The sequence below is a fragment of the Spermophilus citellus genome (assembly GCF_964194105.1).
Source record: "Spermophilus citellus genome assembly, chromosome: 3".
Lineage (NCBI taxonomy): Eukaryota > Metazoa > Chordata > Mammalia > Rodentia > Sciuridae > Spermophilus > Spermophilus citellus.
The window spans coordinates 128,799,454-128,820,128 of record NC_138184.1 but is presented as its reverse complement, the minus strand read 5'-3'; the positions used below and the strand labels follow the sequence as shown (position 1 = coordinate 128,820,128).

General features: G+C 55.8%; 1 protein-coding gene across 6 annotated transcripts in view; it reads right to left on the bottom strand.

Annotated features, from left to right (window-relative positions):
• Nucleotides 1-20,675, bottom strand: part of CAMK2B (calcium/calmodulin dependent protein kinase II beta) — a 103,857-nt gene that overhangs the window by 12,935 nt on the left and 70,247 nt on the right. For 2 of the 6 annotated variants that reach the window (XM_081287009.1, XM_081287010.1), the window contains exons 4-15: nt 19,791-19,845; nt 16,142-16,207; nt 12,498-12,570; nt 9,405-9,507; nt 9,247-9,330; nt 8,640-8,734; nt 8,384-8,506; nt 7,876-7,959; nt 6,953-6,995; nt 5,882-5,956; nt 1,339-1,376; nt 1,121-1,192 (exon numbers count right to left, since the gene is read on the bottom strand). In XM_081287009.1, coding sequence (XP_081143135.1) covers nt 1,121-1,192; nt 1,339-1,376; nt 5,882-5,956; nt 6,953-6,995; nt 7,876-7,959; nt 8,384-8,506; nt 8,640-8,734; nt 9,247-9,330; nt 9,405-9,507; nt 12,498-12,570; nt 16,142-16,207; nt 19,791-19,845 — 911 coding nt within the window. Of the gene's footprint in view, nt 1-1,120; nt 1,193-1,338; nt 1,380-5,881; nt 5,957-6,952; nt 6,996-7,875; nt 7,960-8,383; nt 8,507-8,639; nt 8,735-9,246; nt 9,331-9,404; nt 9,508-12,497; nt 12,571-16,141; nt 16,208-19,790; nt 19,846-20,675 lie in introns of all 6 variants that reach the window. The other 4 variants (XM_081287007.1, XM_081287011.1, XM_081287008.1 and 1 more) reach the window with 2 other exon arrangements.

Here is a 20,675-nt window from a genome sequence, read left to right as displayed (position 1 = left end):
GAGTGGTACATGGGATGGACAGGGCCCAAATGGGGCTGGCTGTGAGGCGGGTGTGTGAGCCACCTTGGCCCACTGGGAGGACCTAGGTGGTGCCTGGCACCCTCTTGCCACAGCCCAGCTGCTCTGAGCAGGTTCCCCACTGCCTGTACACGACAGCTTTCCTCTCCTGAGGACTCCCCATGAGCTCAAGGGAACCATTTGGCAAAGGCAGCCTTCCTGTGGACAGTCTTGGGCTGTCTCCCAGAAGCCTGGCCTGAGGCCCATGGGGGATTCCAAGCATACTTCTAGCAAACTTAGGAGCCTATGGCCCAGCAAACTCCAAACTGCCCCTGGATAGTGAGTGTAAGCATATGGTGCCTCAGCAGGAGGCTGGTGCCCTCTGGTCACAACTCCACATCTCTGAGAATGCCAGCTGTGAGATTTACCTGGACAGGAGCCCCCCAGGGCAAAGAGGCCAGAGATGGTCAATACCACCTCAAGAAGCAGAGTGATACATAGTAGGGGAGTCAGCATCCCCACCCCTCCCCAGCAGGGAGCCCCCAGCCTCCCTTTCAGGCATCCATAGACCAGCAGGGTACCTTAGTTTTGATAGGAACAGATGGGAGGGGCAAGCACACCCTGGATGCTGCTGGACATCTCACTACACCACCATGGCCCCCACCCCCATGGGACTCAGGGTGTGTCACTCCAGGCTATACCCCTAAGCTGGGTCAACCTGTTGAGAGTGGCAGAGAAGCTGAGGGTGAGGTCCCTGGGGGGATGGGGAGCCATGGCAGTGCCCTTCTGCCTCACCAGCTTCCTGAACAATCTCTCGCTGCAGATTGTTGGGGGGATGACTCATAAGGCAGCATAGGTGGTAGGACAGACCTCTCCTCTGTACCTATATCTCCGGACTCCAGAAAGGGGTTCCCTGAACAGCTCTGTACTGGCCTGAACCTGGGGCCCCTGACCAGTGGTCTCTCACTTGAGACCAAATCCCCCATCACTGCCCCCAGCAAGTGTGGGATTGGTCGGGGTAGGTGTGTGCTGTCAGAGACCAGCCAGGCTGGGTGGGACCCCACCTCACAGGGCCTCTCAGACAGTGGGTGTGGGAGGGGCCAGGGGTTGAGGAGTTCAGTACCAGGGCAGCAGGAGGGAGGGTCCCTTTGGGGCTGGTGATGGCCGAACTGTTTTTGGTGCTGTTTGTCTGGGGCTGTGGAGAGAGAGGAGAGGAGCTGTTAGGGAGAAAAAGGGCACCCACTTCTCCTCCCATGCTTATCAGGGTCTCTAAAGCCACAGCCTCAGTGGCAGGGGCAGAGCTCTAGGATCTGGGCCCCTAAGGCCAAACTGGCTCCTCACCTTGACTCCATCTGCCTTCTTGTTGAGTAAACTCTTGGCTGCTGCATTGGGAAGGAAGAAGGCATTGTTAGTGATGGACCCGGGTCTCCCTGTGAACCCAACCCTCCCACCTATCTCTGCCCTTTCCCCAGGAGTGAGGCCCAGGACTGGAAACAGTTGTGGCTTCGGCACATAGCCAGGCCCTGAGCAGCATCAGAACCTCCAGAGGGAGCTGGGCCACACTGCCCAGGGACCCCTCACCCCAGGATTGCCCCTTCCCCAGAATCTTCTGCAACCTTGGGGCTCCAACAGGGCATGGAGGCGCTGTTGTTCTAACCCTGTGCCCCTTGGCTTTCAAGAGAGGGAGAATGTGGACTCCTCCCTTGGGGGCTGGCAGCAGGTTGGGGGTCGTGGGCAGCTGAGCAAGGAGGGAAGGTCTTGACTCCCACAGTTCACCATGTTCCCATCAGGGGTTCATCCCAGCCCAGGTACATGCCCTGCTCAGACCCCACCCTTCTTTCTAACAATGGGACTCCGACCTCTCCACCAGTGTCCAAATGCCTTGGCCTTGCTGTCTTCCTGAACTGTCCCAGCAACCCTGCTAGTGGGGGCCATTTCTTAGTGGCACTCACTGGGGCCAACAGCAGCCTTTTTGCCCACAAGCCCCAGCAGATGCCCAGGCCCAGCAGATGACCCTGTGACCCCAAAACTCCCCTCAGAGGTCAGGGTAGACCTGGCTCTGCCCCGTCCTCCACCCCCAGCATTCACACCCTCCACAGCAAAAGTTAGAATTTTAATTTTAGAACTTAAAAAAAAAAAGAAAAAAAAGGAGGAAGTCAGCTTACCTTACAGAAAAGGAAAGGTGAGGAAGGGAAGGAGTGAGAAAGGAAGAGAGGAAGAAAGAGAAAACAAGATTTGTATTGGTTCAGGCAGGCACTCACACGGGGCAGCAAAGCCAGCCCGTCCTGGCCCAGCATTCCCCAAGGACAGCCAAGTGGCCGTGCGGCCGGTACAGCAGGTTAGAGAAGCAGCCAGGGCTGGGCACAGCACGAAGGGCACGGGAGGGGTGGGGTCCCTTGGCCCCAGGTCCAGTGAGGAAGGAGGAGGCACAGCTCCTTACACACCCGGTTCCAGGATGCTTGCTGACCATGCCTGATGCTGGGCTCTGCTGCTATCCAGAGGGGGACTCTTACTGCCCAGGGCAGGCCTGGGTCTGCACACAGAGACCTAGGGCTGCAGCTTTCTCAAACAGGGTGTCCCCCAAGAAGCAGCAGCAACAGCAGCACCCTGCATGAGCAGAAATACAAATTCCTGGGCCACCCAGCCCTCTTAAGTCAGAAGCCTGGGAACCTTGGCATCTACCCACAATCTCACAGGGCAGTTCTGACCCTTGCTTCTTTGGGTGGCCTGTTTCATTTCAGAGACCAGGCCTGGGCCCCAGTGTTGCCTGCTGACCACCTCCCTTCTAGCCAGATCACCATGCCTGGTCCCTCCCAGGCTCTGCATGTGGTGTCACAGGGTCACAACCACCCAGGAGCTGCATACAACCTCAAGACCCTGAAAGGCAGGCCCAGCCTGCTGTGGCGGCACAGTTTTAGTTCCCGGTCTCCCTCCTTGTGGATCTGTTAACTCTCACAAAACTTCTGCCAAGTCCAGGGTTACGTCAGGATCTTGAGAGCAGGTCTCCCCTGGAGCTAAGCAGACACTGGACTCCTGCATCCTGTCCTCTGCCGTTCATCCCCGAAAGGTTGAGTACCCTCCCCCCACCCCCCATGGAGCTCCAGTGACTACCCTGATACCCTAGGGCAGCCCTGTCAAGGGTTCCCAGGACCAGAAATTCCAACTTCTTTCCTAGAGCACAGACGGTGAAAATCCTCCCCTCACTGGGGCTAGAGTATATCTCCTTAAAACTTATTACACAGGGATACGCTAGTCCTGGTCCAGGGCAGCCCCACTCCTGTCTGTGGACCCTGCCTCTCTCCTTCCCTATCTCTAACACACAGCTCATCCCCAAAGAGATCTACCCAGTGCAGGCAGCATGGAATGCCCATCTGCCCCTGGCATGGAGCTGTGCCTGGCACTGCTAAGGCTGTGGCATGGAGACCTCTTCCTGCTGGTGACCTGCTGCTGACACAGCAGGAGAACAGGCTCCTCCTTGGGGTATACAGAGGAAGACAAGAGTCTTAAAGACACTTGTCATGGCAAGCTGAGCAGCAAGAGAGGGACCTCCATCCCTCTAGGGATGTGACTTTTTAAATGCAACAGTTTCAATGGGTGTTTTGCACAAGGTAGGCCTGACTGTACCTCCTATCAGGCCACACAGCCTTGGCCAAGCCAGCACATTCCCTGCTGGATTCTGAGTTGAAACAGTGCAGGACAATACGGATCTGAGAGTCGGCCAGACATGGGACCCTCCTACCTTCCCCCTTGGCTTGTCTCCAAATGATTCTCACAGGAAAAGAAGCATCTGCAGGCCTGTAGAGACCCCAGGACTGTCCTTGGTCATAAGAGGGCTCCATATGAGTCCACAAGTCTATCAAAACCCACTTTTCCAAGCTGCACTACTGGAGATGTTAACAGTTATCCACAGGAAGGAAAAGGACAGAGTTGAGGCTGGGGTGGATGTGCCAAGTCTGAGGACTTGGATGAGCCATGGCTTTGGCCCAGCCCCAGAAAGCTTTGAGCCCTGAGCTTATACCTATGTCATTTCAACATCCTCCCTGTGAACCCCTGTTTTACATCAGCCCTTGTGCATGTCTTGAGTGCAGCATGAGGCGCAGCCTGGCCCTTCCTAAGTAGGCAGTTCCTGGCCATTGGTTTCCTGATCCACTTCTTTCTTCAATATCCACATCTGCCCTGGACTAACTATGTCCTTTAGGTGCAGCAGGAGCCAAAGGTGGATGGAGCAGTCATGGGATCCCATAAATCTCACCTGGGGACTCCACAGGCCAGTGACCCTCCACCCCTGGGAGGATACTGCCTATTCCCAGGGGTGGTCAGGCCAAGAAACTGCAGCCAACCCACAGCTAGCCTGATAGTTATGGTCATCTTTGCTCTCACATCTGCTCAATGTTGGAGGGATTCTGGAGGACAACACTCTACAGCAAAGGTTTCCCTGCTGGCTGAGGTGCTCTGCCACACTGGGACGTCTGACAGAAACACGGAGAAGACTCCTGATGCATATCACTGGAATACAGCTGAACCAACCTAATCAGGCAGGTGGGACCCGCAGCCCCACCTTTGCCTCATCCCCTAGCTGGGAACCCTGGACAGCCATGCTGGGCTCCATCAACATGCACTGACTACCCTCCAGGACAGAGTGGCCCTTGGAGCCCAGGGCGGAACCGCACATGCAGGCGGCCTCATGCACCGTCGCCCTTGCTCACTTGCAGGCAGGCGGGCATTGCAGCAGGAGTCCTGGGAAGAGTGTCACTCAAAGGGGCCTGTCTCATGCCGCTGTACCCTGGGCAGCAGGCCTCTCCAGGAGCCACTAGCTTCATCTTTTCCTAACCCCATTCCTCCCTCCCATACGTTCTTCTAGAAGGCCATAAAATGGAGACTTGGGACTGTTCACTCGGCCCTCATGGGGAGAACAGACTCCTTTTAGGACAGCCTGAGCCTCCTCTATAAGGAGAGCCCTCTGGCAATGATAGCCTCACTGTGGCCCTGGAGGGTCACCAGGTAGAGCCAAGTGGGCGTGCAGGAAGAGCCGGGCCTTGGGAAGGTAATCCCTTTACTCCCAGCTGTTGCGGAGGTTCTTATGGGAGAAAGCTACAGCTTGGTTTGGGGAGAACCCAGGGTGACCCTGTGTGCTTAGCAGCCACCCTTAACATGTGTTAGCTCTCAGCTTGGATGGCAGCTATGGAACCTCTGAGGAGGTACCAGGGTCACCTAATCCTCAGGGGGTCCATGTCCCAGCTCCTGGCAGGAGGATCCACCTGTACCTCCCTGAGAAGAAGGTCAGCAGAGCTGCCTCCCCCCTCACAGATATGGGACTAGATGAGAAGTATCTCTAAAAAGAACCCAATAGGAGGCCTTCAGAGTCTCTTCAGGGCACTGAAGCCATCCCATCCATCCCTGCATGTGGGAACTCCGCAGTACAGACCACCAGCTCCGCCTGCTTTGAGAGAAGGACTGACCACGGGCCCACTGCTCCCTCGAGTCAGCATCCCTGCCTCCACAGCCCTGCTCCCAGGGCTCCCATTCCAGGACTCAGACCTCCAGCAGCAAGCTCAGTGGCTCCCCATGAGGTCACGGTCATTCTAAGTGGGGTCTTCAGACCCCAGGCACCAGGACTAGGGGTCTTGGCCAAATGTACCTGGGTTTAGCATGGCCAGGGGCCACCTAGCCAGTCCCTCCTCTTATAGGTGAGGAGACGTGTGAGGACTGCCCTTGGGTGGACCCTCCTGGGATGTGACCACAGCGGGAGCAGGGGCTCCCGGGGGCCCTGCCAGCCTCTGGGGCGGCTCTGGGAACCTGGCCAGCAGCTGCGTGCAGCGGGGGGGCTGCATGCCAACAGGAAGGACGGGCAGGAGCGGGTGGACGCTGGGCAAGACACATCTACCTTGTTCCACCAGCCCCATGGTGGTGCCGGAGGCCGCGGTGGACATTGTGGCCGGAGCGGTGGTCTGTCTGCCCACTGTTAGCACCAGGTTAGAGACGAGGGGGGGAGGGGGGTGAACACAGACGGGGTGGGGGGCGAGGTGAGGGAAGAGAAGAGACAAAGGAAGCAGAAGAAGATTAGAGTTAAAGTTTAGGCAGCAGATGGCTCCAGAATCCCTTTCTCAGGAGAGTGAAAACAAGATTGGGCCGATTGACACTGAAAAGCATTTGCCTCCTTTCTCCTTAGAACACCCCAGTGGGGCTTCTCATGCCCGGCAGCGTGTGCCGGGCACACAGCAGACAGGACAGTCCCATTAGTGTTGGTGTGACCATGTGTGCCCATTCCCGGCAGTACAGCATCACAGCAAAGTAACAGGAAGGGGGAGGGTGCCAGATGTGAACGGACAACGAGAGACAACCACAGGCGCTCGCACACGCAGTGTCAGACGACGGAGAAGCCAAAGGCACAGCTGTCCGGGCGCTGAGGCCAACACCACTCCCTGGGGTAGCCTGCGGCACCCTGGGCCTTGGGGGTCTCTAATAGACCCTTGAGATTTCATTTCCCCACCACCCACCCTGAACAACCAGGGCAGGCGGCGCCAGTTCTTCCAGAAGGCAGGTCCCTCTACATGCTGACTTCACGCTTACCCACCCCCACTTCTGCCACATCCCGCACACAACATGGTGCTCAGAGCACTGAAAACAAAGAGGCCGCAGAGCTGCCCTACAGACGCCTGGACAGACACACGTGGTGGGCTGGGTAGTGGGCAGCACAGACACTAGGGTGTCAGGTGAGGGACACAGACCCAATACGAAGGAGACAGGGCAGGGGATGGCAGACTCTGCACAGCTGCCCAAAGAATGAGCCCAGGAGGCCTGCTGGGCAATAGGGGTCCCCGAACTGAGGGCAGAGGCTGGGCACCAACCAGCTTGTTGGAGATGGGTGGAGGTGCTGGTGAACAAGGAGGGACTTCCTGCTACAACCTGCAGGTCAAGGGCAGCATCATGTCCTCCCTGGAGAAGAATGTCTCACCTGAGAAATTCCTTGTGGCCAGCATGGTGGTGAGGATGGCCCCCTGGGGAGAGACACACAGACAGAGCCAGGACCACTCTGTTAGTGTCACCTGCTGGCTTCTGGTCAGAAGAGCCCTGCCCACCTGCCTGCAGGCTCAGCCTTCCAGAGAGGCAAGAGTTTCAAGAACCTACCAGTACCTCTGAAAGAGATTATCTGTATCCAAATCAAAACATACCTGGGAACCCAATCCTGTCGACCGACTAGGCTTCTAGGTGCCTCAAGACCCTCCTAAGACTCAGGGGTTGCCAGAATCACTGTCACCAGGGCAGCCCTCTGGGTCTTCCTCCACCCCTTCTTTCCTCACAGGCCCGGGGTGGTAGTGACCGACTTAGGCTTTTAGGAGAATTATAGTTAAACGACATTCCCCAGGTCCAGGCCTGGCCTTGCCCTCAGCACTGAGGACCTGGGGAGATGGCTGGCCTGACCAGACAAATCATCATCAGGATCTTCTGGTCACCTTCCTGGGACCACCTTCCACTCCCATGGCCCACCTTCACTCCCATGGCCCTGTCCACCAAGGCCAGCATTCAGATCTGATCTCCTTACCAAACCTTCTCGGGACCAAGGCATGTTCTTCCCAGGTGTGGAACCTGCAGAAGGTCCTCAGGACACCCCTCCAGGACTGCTCAAGGCAGCAGGGTCGACTAGAAGGGGCCAGCTCTGTGTCTGGGGCCAAGCCCATACTCATGGCCTCAGGGGGCTTTGGGCTGTTCCCAGGGCCCAGATTCATTTGGTCTGGGACTTGCCAACAAGCACAGTCTTGGGGGCAGCTGTGACCCTGCTTCGTCCTTTGGCTGGATCTGCCGATATCACCCCCAGCAAGGGCCCGTGGGAACACAGGGATGTGTGATGGTTCTGTGGGCTAAATGGTAGTGCCTCACCTTGAGCTTCCTCCTGGCATTGAACTTCTTCAAACACTCCACGGTCTCCTGTCTGTGCATCATGGAGGCCACTGTGGAACGTTGCTGCAGGGAGAGGGGTGATCACAGAGTGGCAAGAAGCACCAGAGGCATCGGCCTTGTCCCGGTTGGGGCAGACCCCAGAGTGTCAGGGGAAAGGCCCAGGGCAGCAGGGCTTATGGCATCCCAGGGCTCCTAGGTGCTGAGAGGTACCAGCCACCACTGCATCAAGAGAACAACTGTCCCCACCTGCTGTATCCTCCCACCTGTGACTTCAAGCCTTGCCTCTCATAGACAGTACTGAAGTCAAGAGGAAGCTCAATGCCATCCAAGCCCTGTCCTCAAAAACCATCAGCATGTCCCAAGCCAGAGGCCATGAGGAACATCCAGGGAACTGTCAGCACAGGGACAGAACCCCAGTGCCCTCCTGGGGCCCTTGAGACCTCCCCCAGGAGATCCATTCCACAAGCGGGCACCAAGGACGACTTACGCAGACCCATGGATGCTTCAGGGCTTCATGGGCTGTGATGCGCTTGGCAGGGTTAATTGTCAACATCTGGTTGATGAGGTTTTTGGCTTCAGGAGTGACAGTGTCCCACTCGGGGGATGGGAACTGCAGAAGCAAAGAAATAATGCACAGGCCAAGGCTGAAACCCCCTCCCCCCATGCAGGGACAGAGTTGAGGAGGGCAAGATAGAGGGTGTGGCCACAGGAGGCTCCACCCCCACCCCTTGGTGCACACTCACGTCATAGGCCCCAGCCTTGATCTGCTGGTACAGCTTATGCTGGTCCTCATCCCAGAAAGGTGGGTAGCCCACCAGCAGGATATACAGGATCACTCCTATGGTGGGGACATGAGCAGCACAGCCCTGGGAGGGCACTGGGGTCCTCAGCATTCTTTTACCCCACCCCAACAGGCACCAGGCACATGGGAAGAATGGCATATATAAATCCTATTCCCAGCCCTATGCCCACCATACTTCACCATGGAGCCCAGGCTAGCCCCCTCTACTTCAACACCACCTGCAAGAGGAAACACCTGCCCTAGGAGCAGCCCCACCAGGTGGTCTGAGTGTCCCTGAGCCCTTCACTCAGGCTGTCCACTTGGCTCTGGGCCCAGACCTTTGCTGAGTGCAAGTGGACACAGGTGACGGGCCCTGGGTCATGTTAGTAATTCTAGTCTGTGGATCAGACCCCTGCCAAGGCAGCCCAAAGGCAGGTATGACACATGAACCTGGTCCAGGGCAAGCAAGTCAGCCATCTGCAGGTTCCAGAATAGACATGGCGACCTAGAAATGCCCTGGAACACCCCAACACACCCTCTGACCCACCCACCCCACACACGGGTCTCACCACACGCCCAGATGTCCACAGGCTTGCCATATGCCTCCTTCCGAAGGACCTCAGGGGACAGGTAGCCCGGTGTGCCAGCAAAACCTATTGAAGCAGAAGGGGCCATGAGGAGCTGTGAGGGGCCTCCAACACCTCCTGCCCTCCCCCTGTGCACTCACCAAACCATGCCTGCTGGTCCCCCTGCACCTCGATGGCCAGGCCGAAGTCCGCCAACTTCACTGCAGCCCCCTTGCACTTGCTGGCCAGGAGCAGGTTCTCAGGCTATAGAGAGGTGGCCGCAAAGTCACCATGTTTATACCCGAAGGAGTCACAGGAAGGGTATGGGACAAAAGAGAGATGACAGCAGCTTGCAGGAGAGGGGTGCAGGTCTGACCCTCCCACACATGGAATTCCCAGGGCATGGCTGAGTTCCGGTCCTGTACCCTCTAATCTGACTACCTGAGGACAAAGACAGCAGCCCCAGCCTGTCAGAGGAGAAAGTTAGCCCTCAGGCAGAGTGTAGCTCCCCTGCACCCCAGAGCAGGAGTCTGAGAGGGCCTCTCAGACCAAAATCCCCAGCCCATCCTCACAAGCAACTGTGATGGTCCCTACAGCTCTGGGGCAGGTCACACAGGAGCTTTGGAGGCTCCCATGGCCCGGGACTCCCAGTGGCAGAGAGGTTTCAACTGGACCTCCCTCCCTTCCCCATTTTTGACCCAGTGTATAAGTTGGCAGCTGGCAGCAGGGCGCAGGGGGAGGTGTCCTGTAAGGCTCAGGAGGTACTTCCTACTTGGACAGTGGCCCTCAAATGGCATGAAGAAACACTCAAGAGCCAAAGTGCCCAGGACAGCAGAGGACATCCACCTGATAGGCATAGCCTGACCACCAATTCCCACTTGGCTCTGGTCAGCAGGGCAGAAAGGAGGCCCCTGCCCTAACACCTTCCCGTCCACTCCCACAGGTGGGAAAAGGCTCTTTGGACCCCCCTCAGGGAGCAGCACCCTTGCTCACACTGAACAGACATCTGTTCCTTGTCTTGAAGAAGCAGCCAAGGAGGCTGCTCTCATTCTGTGGACACCTGGTACCAAAGGCCTGAGGGGTCCCTGGGCTTCAACATTCCCTGACCTTCCTGTCCAGCTTCCAATTCCAGCAGGGTTCTGGCTATTGGTGGTGCTCAAAGCCTGTCCATTCTGATCCTTGACCACTGAGGCCTGCTGGGTCCTCAGGTCCCCTGGCAGCCCTGCAGTCTCCCTCCATCCTGAAACTGCGCAGCCTGCATAGGTTACACTGCTGCTAATTATCCACCCAAAAGACAACACACTGCCTCGCGGCCTACTTTTAACACTGGCTGTCAACCTCAGAGATTTTCATATGTGAAAAAGTGGCCTTTGCAATCAATTAAATGTGCTCCAGACCAGAGCTTCCTGAGGTTTCAACTATGGGCTGCATAGCAGCTAGGGATGAGGCCTCATGCCCTCTTGGGGGGACTCTGACCCCAGGTGGAACTCCATATCTCTCTGGTAACAGGAGGGAGCACACAGGGCCCTACCCACTGGTTGCCTACCAGACACCACTGCCCATCTTGATTTTGCCAACCTAAGCAGGGCAGGGGCCCCAAACCATACTTCCACATGGAGAATCTGAAAGAAGAGGGGGCAGGGATGGCCCAGCTGGGCTGCATAGCCACTCCTCCACCTCTGGACTCCACTCTGGTTCCTTCACAGCTCAAGATGGCACCGACAGCCTTCTGCTCTCTGTCACCACCAACTCTCATGGGATGGGAGCAAACCCACCATGGTGCCATTTGGGGGCCATCTCAGTCAAGACAGTAGGATTTCTCCCCAAGAAAGAAGGATTGTTCTGCCACCACAACAAGAGGTGGAGGCCACAGCAAGAATTCTATTTGTTTCCCAAATTAAGAGGTGAGGGAGCACCCACCTGCACTTCTATGCCTTGACCTCAAAGTTAACCAGATAAATCACAGGGCCTGGGAACAACGTGTTACCTCCTCTGGGTGCTGGCACTAACACATGGCCTTCCCAGGGGAGAATCTGGGCCCCATCCTCCTAGGGACCCTGAGTGAGGGCAGTTCAGTTAAGACCATGGAGAAGCCAAGACATGTGAAGGGACAAAGAGGGAATCCCAGGTTTGGTCTTCCTGTGACACCCTCCTCAGAGCAACTGTGAAGACCAGCCTCCCATAGCCACAGTCTAAGGAAGATATGACCTCTCATTCAGCCTATTCAGCCTAGGGAAGATGTGACCCCTACTCAGCACCAACAGCCATGGGAAGGCTGGTCTTAAATACACCGGGGCCAGGCTCAGGGGTCCATACTACCTTCAGAAAGTAACAACGGGTTGAACCAAGATTTGGAAAAGGAAGGAAGGAAAAAGAGGGAGGAGGGAGAAGTGCCGGTGGCTTCTGGGATGCCACAGCCACCCCGTGTCCTGGGGGTGATAAATCTTCTTTTGAACAGAGCCTGAAGCCCACAGCTCAGCTCTGGGAAGCAGAGAGTTGGAGTGAGAGCTGAGAAGAACTGGCAGGGCCAGGTGAGACTGGCTTTCACCACCCTGCCCCCAGCAGCATCAGCCTTCTGTCCCCTGTGTCCCCACCTGCCAAAGCTGCATCTTGGTGGAAAACCAGAAAGTGTATACATTTGTTGCTAGGCGTACTCCTAAAGGCTGCCCCTTCCATCCCTGAAGGCATCGAGCCAGATGTGTGCAGGCACATCTCACACGTGTACACACATGCACACAGCACATACGGTGTACATTCACACACATGCATATACGTGACCACTTGTGCACACACACATAATCATGTGAATACACTCACACATGCACACACATACACTTGTACATTTATATGCATGCACACACTATATGCACACACATAAACGTGTGACAGGTGTGTACACATGCCTCCATGTACACATACAATACACACATCCAAGTGGACACATGTACACACACAAATAAACATGCACAGCCCTCAATGCATGCACACACAAGCACACTCTCACCTGTGTGCCCACAAACATGGACACACCTATATGTACATACATATCACATACTTCTACACACAGGCATGTGCACACACCTCCATGAACAAGCACACATACACACACTCCTTCACACAAGTACACGGTATGCAGACATGCCTGCCCACACCCCGCATCCCCCTCACTCCACACTGCCCAGCCCCTCATACCTTTTACACAGCATGCAGGTGTGGATCATACACACCTGACACAGAGTGAGATAGGAACTCACCTTGAGGTCTCTGTGGACAACCCCCATTTGGTGACAATGGAGAACGGCCTCCAGGATCTGCTGGATGCAGTGACTGTGGCAAAGAGCAGGTGGGTCAGTGCAAATGGCCCTGGGGATAGGCTGGGGAGGGAAGCAGGGAGAGGAGGCACAGGGAGAATGGCAGTGCTGGGTGGTACTGGAGTGCAGCTCCCAGCCTGCAGGGAGTGAGGCAGATGTAGGAAACCAAGTGGAGAGGAGATGCTAGCCAGAAGGGGCCTCTGGGGTTCCTTCCCCACTACCAGAGTCAGATACCCTGGCCCTCGCCCTGCCTTCCTCTTTGGGCCAAGGTCTGCCTAGGAGGCAGGGCCAGGTGCACAGAAGTGACTTTCAGGGCAAACATTCCCGTTCCCAATATACTTTCCCAAAGTTCGTGTTGACTAAGCTGACCCTAAGCCTGAACCTAGGAAAATAGTAGCCTGAGGCAGAAACACCAAGAGCCAACCAGGAGGCTGATTCCCAGCAGTGCCTTCTCCTCCTCCTCCTCCTCAGTGCAGAACACAGGCTCAGGAAAGAAAAAGAAGGAGGCTAAGGTTGCTGAGAGGCTGCCCTATAGGCACAGGAGTTTGTCAAACCAGCAGGGCAAGCCCAGGAGGAAAGTCTCCAGAGAGCTCCCTTGTGCCCTCTCCCTCCCCGATAACTCAGTCTCCAAAATAACTGCCAGGGTCCTTGCACCCCGCCCCATAGACTCAGGCTGCCCAACCCTCCTTAGTCTGGTCACTGAGCATACTCCACTGGAGCCTCCAACCTCAAAGAGGCAGTTTGTGAGAAGAAACGAGGGGTGTATGGTGGAAGAGTCCCACCTCTTCTGGGCCAGGTCTGGGGGCCTCCAAACACCCAGTATCCTTGACTAGGGGTCCCCTGGGGAGAGGTGAGGAGCTTTACCATCAGAGCAGGCAGGGTGGGGCCTGGCGAGGGTCATAGGGCTCTTCTTTCCCCAATTCTGCAGTGTGAAGAAGGTTCCTGGGACCAGAACAGTTCAAGCACCCAGAAAGTTCCAGCCTCTCCCCTCCTAAAACCTATCTGAGGCCACTTGTCCTGAACAGTTCTCCTGGCCTGCAGCAAGAAGGCTATGATTCAGGCGGCAGACTTTCTGCCTCAGGTCAGGTCCTCCAGAGTCACCAGGGGGCGCTGTGTGTCTGTGAGAGAGACTAAGTGTAGAGGTCCAGTGAGCAGAGGCTGAGGGCCCCAGTGCAACCAGCAGAGTGGCTAGTGCTCTGGAAGGACAGGCCACCTGGTGTGGTGAGGGCAGCACACAGTGAGCCCTCTACCCCCTGGCCTCCACTCTGGTGGGTAGGTCATTTGGAAGGGGGTTGGCACTGTGAAGCCCTCAACAGCTCTCCAGGCTAGAGGATGACAGGTCCCACAGGGACAACCACAGTATACAGGGAGCAGAAGGGTCTGTAGGGGTGGAGGGGGCCGGGGCTGGAAGACGATGATACAGGGGAAGGAGCGTCAGAGAGGATGGGGCACAGGGTGAGGGCAGGTGAAGACGATGCGAGAGGCGAGCTAGGCTATGGGTGGCACCATTAGTGAGAGGGTGCCAGGGGGTGGGCATGAGGACACCAGACCCTGGGGCAGTGGCCATGGCATGATCAGTCCAGGTACTGCGCAGTAGGGCCTCAGAGTCCGTTATGTATATGGAAGGCTCCATATGGCCAGATGATGCCCACTACCTTGCCTGGTATCTATGGGTCCCTCAGAGCATGTGGCCCACCCAGGGCCCCTCTTGCCCCAGCAGGCATTTGGAGGGTCAGCGGGGACACTTGGGTCCATTTACCAGCATGCAGCCAAGTTCTGAGACATTTTCCACTCGGCATGACAGAGCAGCCAGAGGGGATTTCATTCCACTTTCTGCTTCTAAGTAGAATATAAAGAAAAACCTCATCTCTCTCCACTCTGAGGGACAGGCCACTTCCAGGCTGTTTTGTAAAATATAAAGTCCTTCCTGAAGAAGCCCTAGAAAGAAGCTAGTGAGCTTAGCCCCTCAGGATCTGCAGGCAATAGGAAGGGTCACAGGCCTGCCTGTCCCAACTTGTCCTCTCCCTGATCTGGCCTACGGCCTTTGCTTGCCTGGCTCTGTGGGGAGGTCTGAGTGGCCAAGACAAGCCGGAATGCTCACACCTTCCCAAAGGGACTTGTTGCGCAGGGGAAGGCTGCCTGCTGGTATAGAGACAAGCCACAAAAAGCTACTTTAAAAAATATTCCTTTTTTTCTTCATTAGAAATGCAATACATTTTCAATAAAGAAGAGTTTTAAAATAGACAAGAAAAAAAATTTAACCATCCATAACTCCACCACCTGGAGAGAACCTCTATCCTTTTTTTTCTTGTAAAATGCATATCTCTGTGGCAAAGCAGGGTGGACAGAACCTGGAAGGCAGGAAGTGACCACCCTCAGCTCTCCCTGAGTTGAGATATACTCTCAAGGATCAGTGTATCACTTGACCTGGACCAAAGCAGCCCACAAATGGCTGACCCTTCCTGGGACAGGAGTCATCATCTCTCCAGCTGACATTATGCATCCCTCAATCTGGTCCCCAGCAGCCATGCCACAATTGGCCATCTCTGGGATCATTGTCTAACTTCATTGCTCTAGTGAGGGCTGGCCCCAAGGGAAGGGCTGTCTAGGGTCCACAAGGAAGCCCAGCGTACAGAATCCATGCTCCTCTATCCCACCCCCACACCAGGAGCCCAAGGGCCCAGGGGTAAGCCCTTGAATGGCACCCTGGGTACAGAAGTTTTGAGTGTGCTCTGGCCTCCTCCCACTGTCCTGGGTGTGGCAGGCAAGAGTGCAGGGACCCAAGAGGACAGATAGTGGTAGCTGTCCCAGCAGCTGTACCAGGATAGGCTGTTGACTTTCCTTGGCTTTATGCACAAGCTGGTTGGGGCCAGAGATGGCATTGTGAGGACACTATGGAAGGGGATTCCTGACCTGCCTTCTGGGGAAGAGCATTTGGAAACTGCTTATCTCTGTGAGGAAGGTTAGGCAAGAGATTACTGCCATGGCCCTCCACACCAAAGGGCAAGAGGGTGCCTATGACCACCCTCTAGCTGCTGCTCCTCCTCCACCAGCTGTTAGAGTCTGTAAACAAGTCAAGATGGCGCCTGGCATTTTGCAGAGGGAGTGGTTTGTGAAGTAACGCCAGCGAGCCATTAAGTGTGGAGATTCCTTATTGGTTGACTGCTGTATCTAGTTTATGTTAATTAAGATGAGCTGTGTGGAATGTATATATACCCCTCCTGTCCTACAATAAACGGCTCCCACTCCTGCTGTATCAATGTACACAAGTTGCTCGTCACCCCCCGGTTATTTTGCTGCAGCCGGACTGCGGCAACCAGCCACCCTAAGAAAAGCACCCCTCACAGTGCAGCAGGTCCAAGACATTCCCACAGGCTGGTCAAAGACACAAGATGGGCCCCTCCTTCCTTGGTCAGAGAGCTCCCAGTAGGGCCAGTGGGCCAAGTGACACTTCCACTCAGCTGCCTTCTGCTGGGAATATGGAAGGGACCATGATGCATGGAATAAACAGGGGTTACAGGAGAGGCAGGAGTGGGGCTGAGTGAGGGATGGGCAAGGGGGAAGATGGAGTGAGGCTTGGAACCCACCTAGCATCAGCCTCACTGTAGTACTCTCTTGCCACAATGTCTTCAAAGAGCTCCCCACCAGTGACCCTGTGGGAAAAGCACATGGAGGTCAGATTCTGGAAATACTGTTGCTTTCATCACCTTCTCTACTACCATCACCACCATCACCACTGCCACCACTACCTCACTACCACCACCATCATCAGCTTCACAAATATCACCACCTCCATCATCACCACACCACCATCTCCATCAATACCACCACCATCACCACCACCACCGTCACAATCTCTATCACCATCACCATACTAGCACCATCGTCACCTAGATCTGACAGCTTACCAATTACTCACTCATACATGATGACACTTAACCTTTCTGTCTTCACAACCATCCCAAGCCATTGGCACTATTATATTCCATTAATGGACAAGAAAACTGAGTTCCAGAGATCTAAGTGATTTCCCCAGAGTGGGCAGCATAAGGTTTGAGTCAGGCATCTGGATTGTTATCCTCAAGTACCCCAGGGCCAGATATGTGCCCTCCTATCCCCAGGAGTGAAAAGGCCAGAAGATCCGGTGCCTGGATCTGGCTTCCCTGATGGGCCACTGTCTTAGTTGTAAGACCCATCTTTAGGGAAGAGAGCTGATTGTGACAGGTGCTGGGGGTGGTCTCAGCTCGCACAACCTCATGCCCTATGTCCCTACCCAGTGACTGGCCATCAGAATGTAGTCAATACGGGCTTTGGGGCAGGAGCCACTGACTGGAGGGCTTCTGAGAATGTAGAAAGGGTTTGGGCTTCTGGGAGTCCTTGGAGTCTGGTAAGGTGGAGAGGTGTGGACGCACACCAGCAGGCAGGACAGAGGCCCTGAGTCTGCCCTTGTCTCTCCCCAAACTGAAGGTTCTAAGTTTGCCAGAAGACACCATACAATGGCTCCCTGAGGTGAGGCCCTCCCTGAGGAGTGGGGAAAGCCTGTTGTCCTCTTTCCAGGCTCCTTCCTGCTCTAGCTGCCCCTTAAGTGAGTCTGCCCCCTAAGGAGGGCACAACCTCAGCCAGGCAGCAGTGGCTGTGCTTGGGCCAACCTTAGTCACCTCTGTTTAGTGTTACCCATTTTTTTCTGGTGAGGTTTGGGTCTTCCTCATTTTTGTGTCCAGCACTCAGCACTGGCCCAGTTCATGGCAGGGGTGATCCAGGGAGTAGGGATTGTTGAAAAGTGACCCTGGCATGGGTAGGTACTGTGTCTTGCATTGGAGAAAAATTTAAATGAGGATGTGCTGCGTGTTAGCATGTCCCTGCTCCAGGCTAAACATGCCCTGAGGACCCTGCAGGAGCCCCCAGCAACACCTAAAGTGAGGAGCTTTTAAGGTTCCACTTTGTCTCTGGAGGAGCCTTAGCTCTGAGCAGTGCTACCCAAGGCAGTGACAATACTGGAGCAGCAGCTCTGGGCCTAGGAGACTCAGATTGGGCTCCACAAGCCACCCAATCCCTCTATCAGGGAGCCCAGCCCTAAATTAAGTGGAAATTCCAACATGAGGGTGAAATGCACATGCACCCATGTGTGTGGAGCAGGAGGATCATATCCCAAGTGTAGACAGGTCGTGCGATTGACTGTGTAGGTCGTGGTTCATCAGCTTACACATCAGGCCCAAAGGCCCTGAGTCCAGGCAAAGAACAAAAGCAAAAGGCTACCAGGTCTAGGTCCAGGGTCACAGCTTACAGTAGCCTCCTGAGAGGTACCTCACCTGGGGCCAGACCAGACCTTCTGGGGTGCCCTGTGTGTTTAGCCAACTGCAGTTCAGACTAATGGGCACCTGGGACTTCCTGGCTAGGCCATCGTCTGGTCCAGAGCTTCAGGGCAGGGATTTTGTTCCCGCCATGTTTGTTGATGGGGGCATATGGGCACAGTGCCGGCCCAAGAAGGGGATACGTCTGGGAGGTTCTGCATCTGAATCACCTCTCCACAGGCCATGGGGGCATACAACCAAGGAAAGTCATGGCCCACATGGGAGCCTCCTTCTTCCAGGTGTGCAGGTATGTGCAAGTCCTTCCATTCCCAGGCCTACTCCCTGAGTCCTGTGACATTTCTAACCATGGGGAGTGTGAACACCTGTCAATGTCCCCAAATCCACAGAGCCCCTCAACTGCTAAGGGACCTCTGGGCCTCTGAAAGTGAGGCCAGCCCATTCCAGAATCTGCTGCCCCGTCAGACACAAAGGTTTGGGAGGAGGATGTGCAGGACCCCAGGTCTCACCACCCTCAGAGGCTTTCCCTGCACCTCCTGGTGAGTGCTGAATCAGCTCTGAGCAAAGCCAGCCCCGAGAGACAAGTCATACACACACACACACACACACACACACACACACACACACACACACACTGTTCTCTTTCCTTCTTAGTTCCTGGAACACATGCAGCCATCTGTTGCCACCAGGAGCCCTGGACAGGGCCACCCTCAGTCCAGGGGCTTCTCCGTGTCCTGGGAAAAGAATCTGGTGGAGGTGGCTCTGGTGGACACAAGGGCAATGGTGAGTCTTCCCCCTAAGGAGGGCACAACCTCAGCCAGACAGCAGTGGCTGTGCTTGGGCCAGCCTTAGTCACCTGGCTGACAATTTGAGGCCTTATGGGACACATGGGGCATCCAATAACCCCCTGAAGGGACAGCCTTGCCTCTCTTGACCAGAGGACTCCATGTGAATGGAGTCCTCTTAGGTCTGCACACCCCACAGCCTGGGCATCTGTCACTTGAGGAAGGAAGAACTGAGAGGGCGGTCCATACAAAAGTGCCTCCTGTCACCACTGGGCCTGCTGCTCAAGAGCTGCTGCGGGAGGGCATGGGGTAACCATGGCAATGGCACCACAGCCAGGCTTCCCTGGCTGTGTGCCTTCCTGGAGGCCACAGAGGTAGGCCAAGACCCGTGGGCCCCCACCCAGCGCAGGGTCCCACAACAGCCCTGATTCACGGACAGCTAAATATAGTGCTGCTTAGAGGGAGCTGTCAAGAGTGAGGGAGATGAGATCATCGCTTCTAAATCTGGCAGGAAGTGAGAGGCGGCACTGGCCCCAGACGCCTTCCTCGCTCAGTTACTGCATGTGCAAGCTTGTGCGCACACACACTTGTGCAAACACACACGCACAGGCATATATGCATGTGCCCCCACAAACCATAGCCACACATGTTCATACAAGGCACACACACACACGCATATATACCACACACATACACTCAGACACGCTCAGATACCCACACATGCACACACATTCACACATAAGCACAAGTGCACACATGTACATGCTTTTACCCACACTCAAAATACACATGCTCATGCCAGGCAATGGTGCCACCACAGTCCAGCTTGACAAGGGCACACAGGGAAGGGAAGTGACTGAACCTCTGGCTGCACTCTGCAGTCCTCCCTTCCCTCCCCTACCCCTGTGGCCTGTGGGGAAGAAGGGTCACAGGTCAGTCCCAACCCCAAGGTACTCAATAAAACCAGAGCAAGACCAAGGAGGCCAGGAAGATGTGGCTGGGAGAAAGGTGACCCACAGCAGAGGTGTGCTCAGGTGGTGGCCAGAAGTAAAGACAGGACTGCTCCCTGGGCTGGGGAGGTTTTGGACCCCTCCCTAGCCCTGCACCAGGAGTGGGAGAGGGTTCTCAGCACTGGCACTTACAGATCGAAGACCAGGTAGTGGAAACCCTCCTCGGAGATGCTGTCATGGAGACGCACTGCAGGGACAGAGAAGCCATGAGGAACTGGTGGTAGCTAGGACACACCCACCTTCACACTGTCCAGCCATATGCCGCTGTGCAAGCCCTCAGGGAGGGACCCACAGCCAAGGACCCTAGGGCTGCCCACAGGATGACCTGTGGGGAGGGCCAGGTGGGTGACCAGGAGGCAGGGAGGGGGTACTTTGGGCCCTGCAGGCCACCAGCCCCTGGGTGAGCATCAGGGGCCTCTGGGCAGCACCCTGACCTTCCTCCACTCCCAGCTGCCTGCCTGATCCGTTTCCTTCTGCCAGAGGGAGATCAGGGAGGGCAGCAGTAGGGATTTGCCCAGCTGAGCTCCTGGACAGGAGTCCCTGAAAGGTCTGACATGGGGGAGGATTCAGGATGAAACACACCCATTGTTCACCCTGGGCCTTCCCAGAGCTGCCCTCTGTCCTCAACAGGCAGGGACCTGGTCCAGAGGAAAACCTGTCCCAATGTGTCATCACCCAAAGGCTTGAACCCTGAGCTCAGGTTCCAGCAAGGTGGGGCATTGCCATTCTCCCCTCCTCAAGCCTGTCTCCACGCTGCCTGCGAAGGTCTGTTTGCTTCCTGCCCCTCACTCTAGATCCTGCCTGGTGCAGGGCAGAACTGACAAGGACACACAGGATGCGTGACAAGTGGACAAAGGAGCCGGGGAACAGTGGTGCGATCTCAGCACCAAAGTGTGCTCCACCAAGGCCTGTTTTTCCTCACCTGGAGATAGGCCCTGCTCCAAGCAGTGAGTATTTGCTCAGAATGACTCACTTTGGGCCCTGCTCTCCCACGTGCAGATTCTGCCCTTTGCTAGA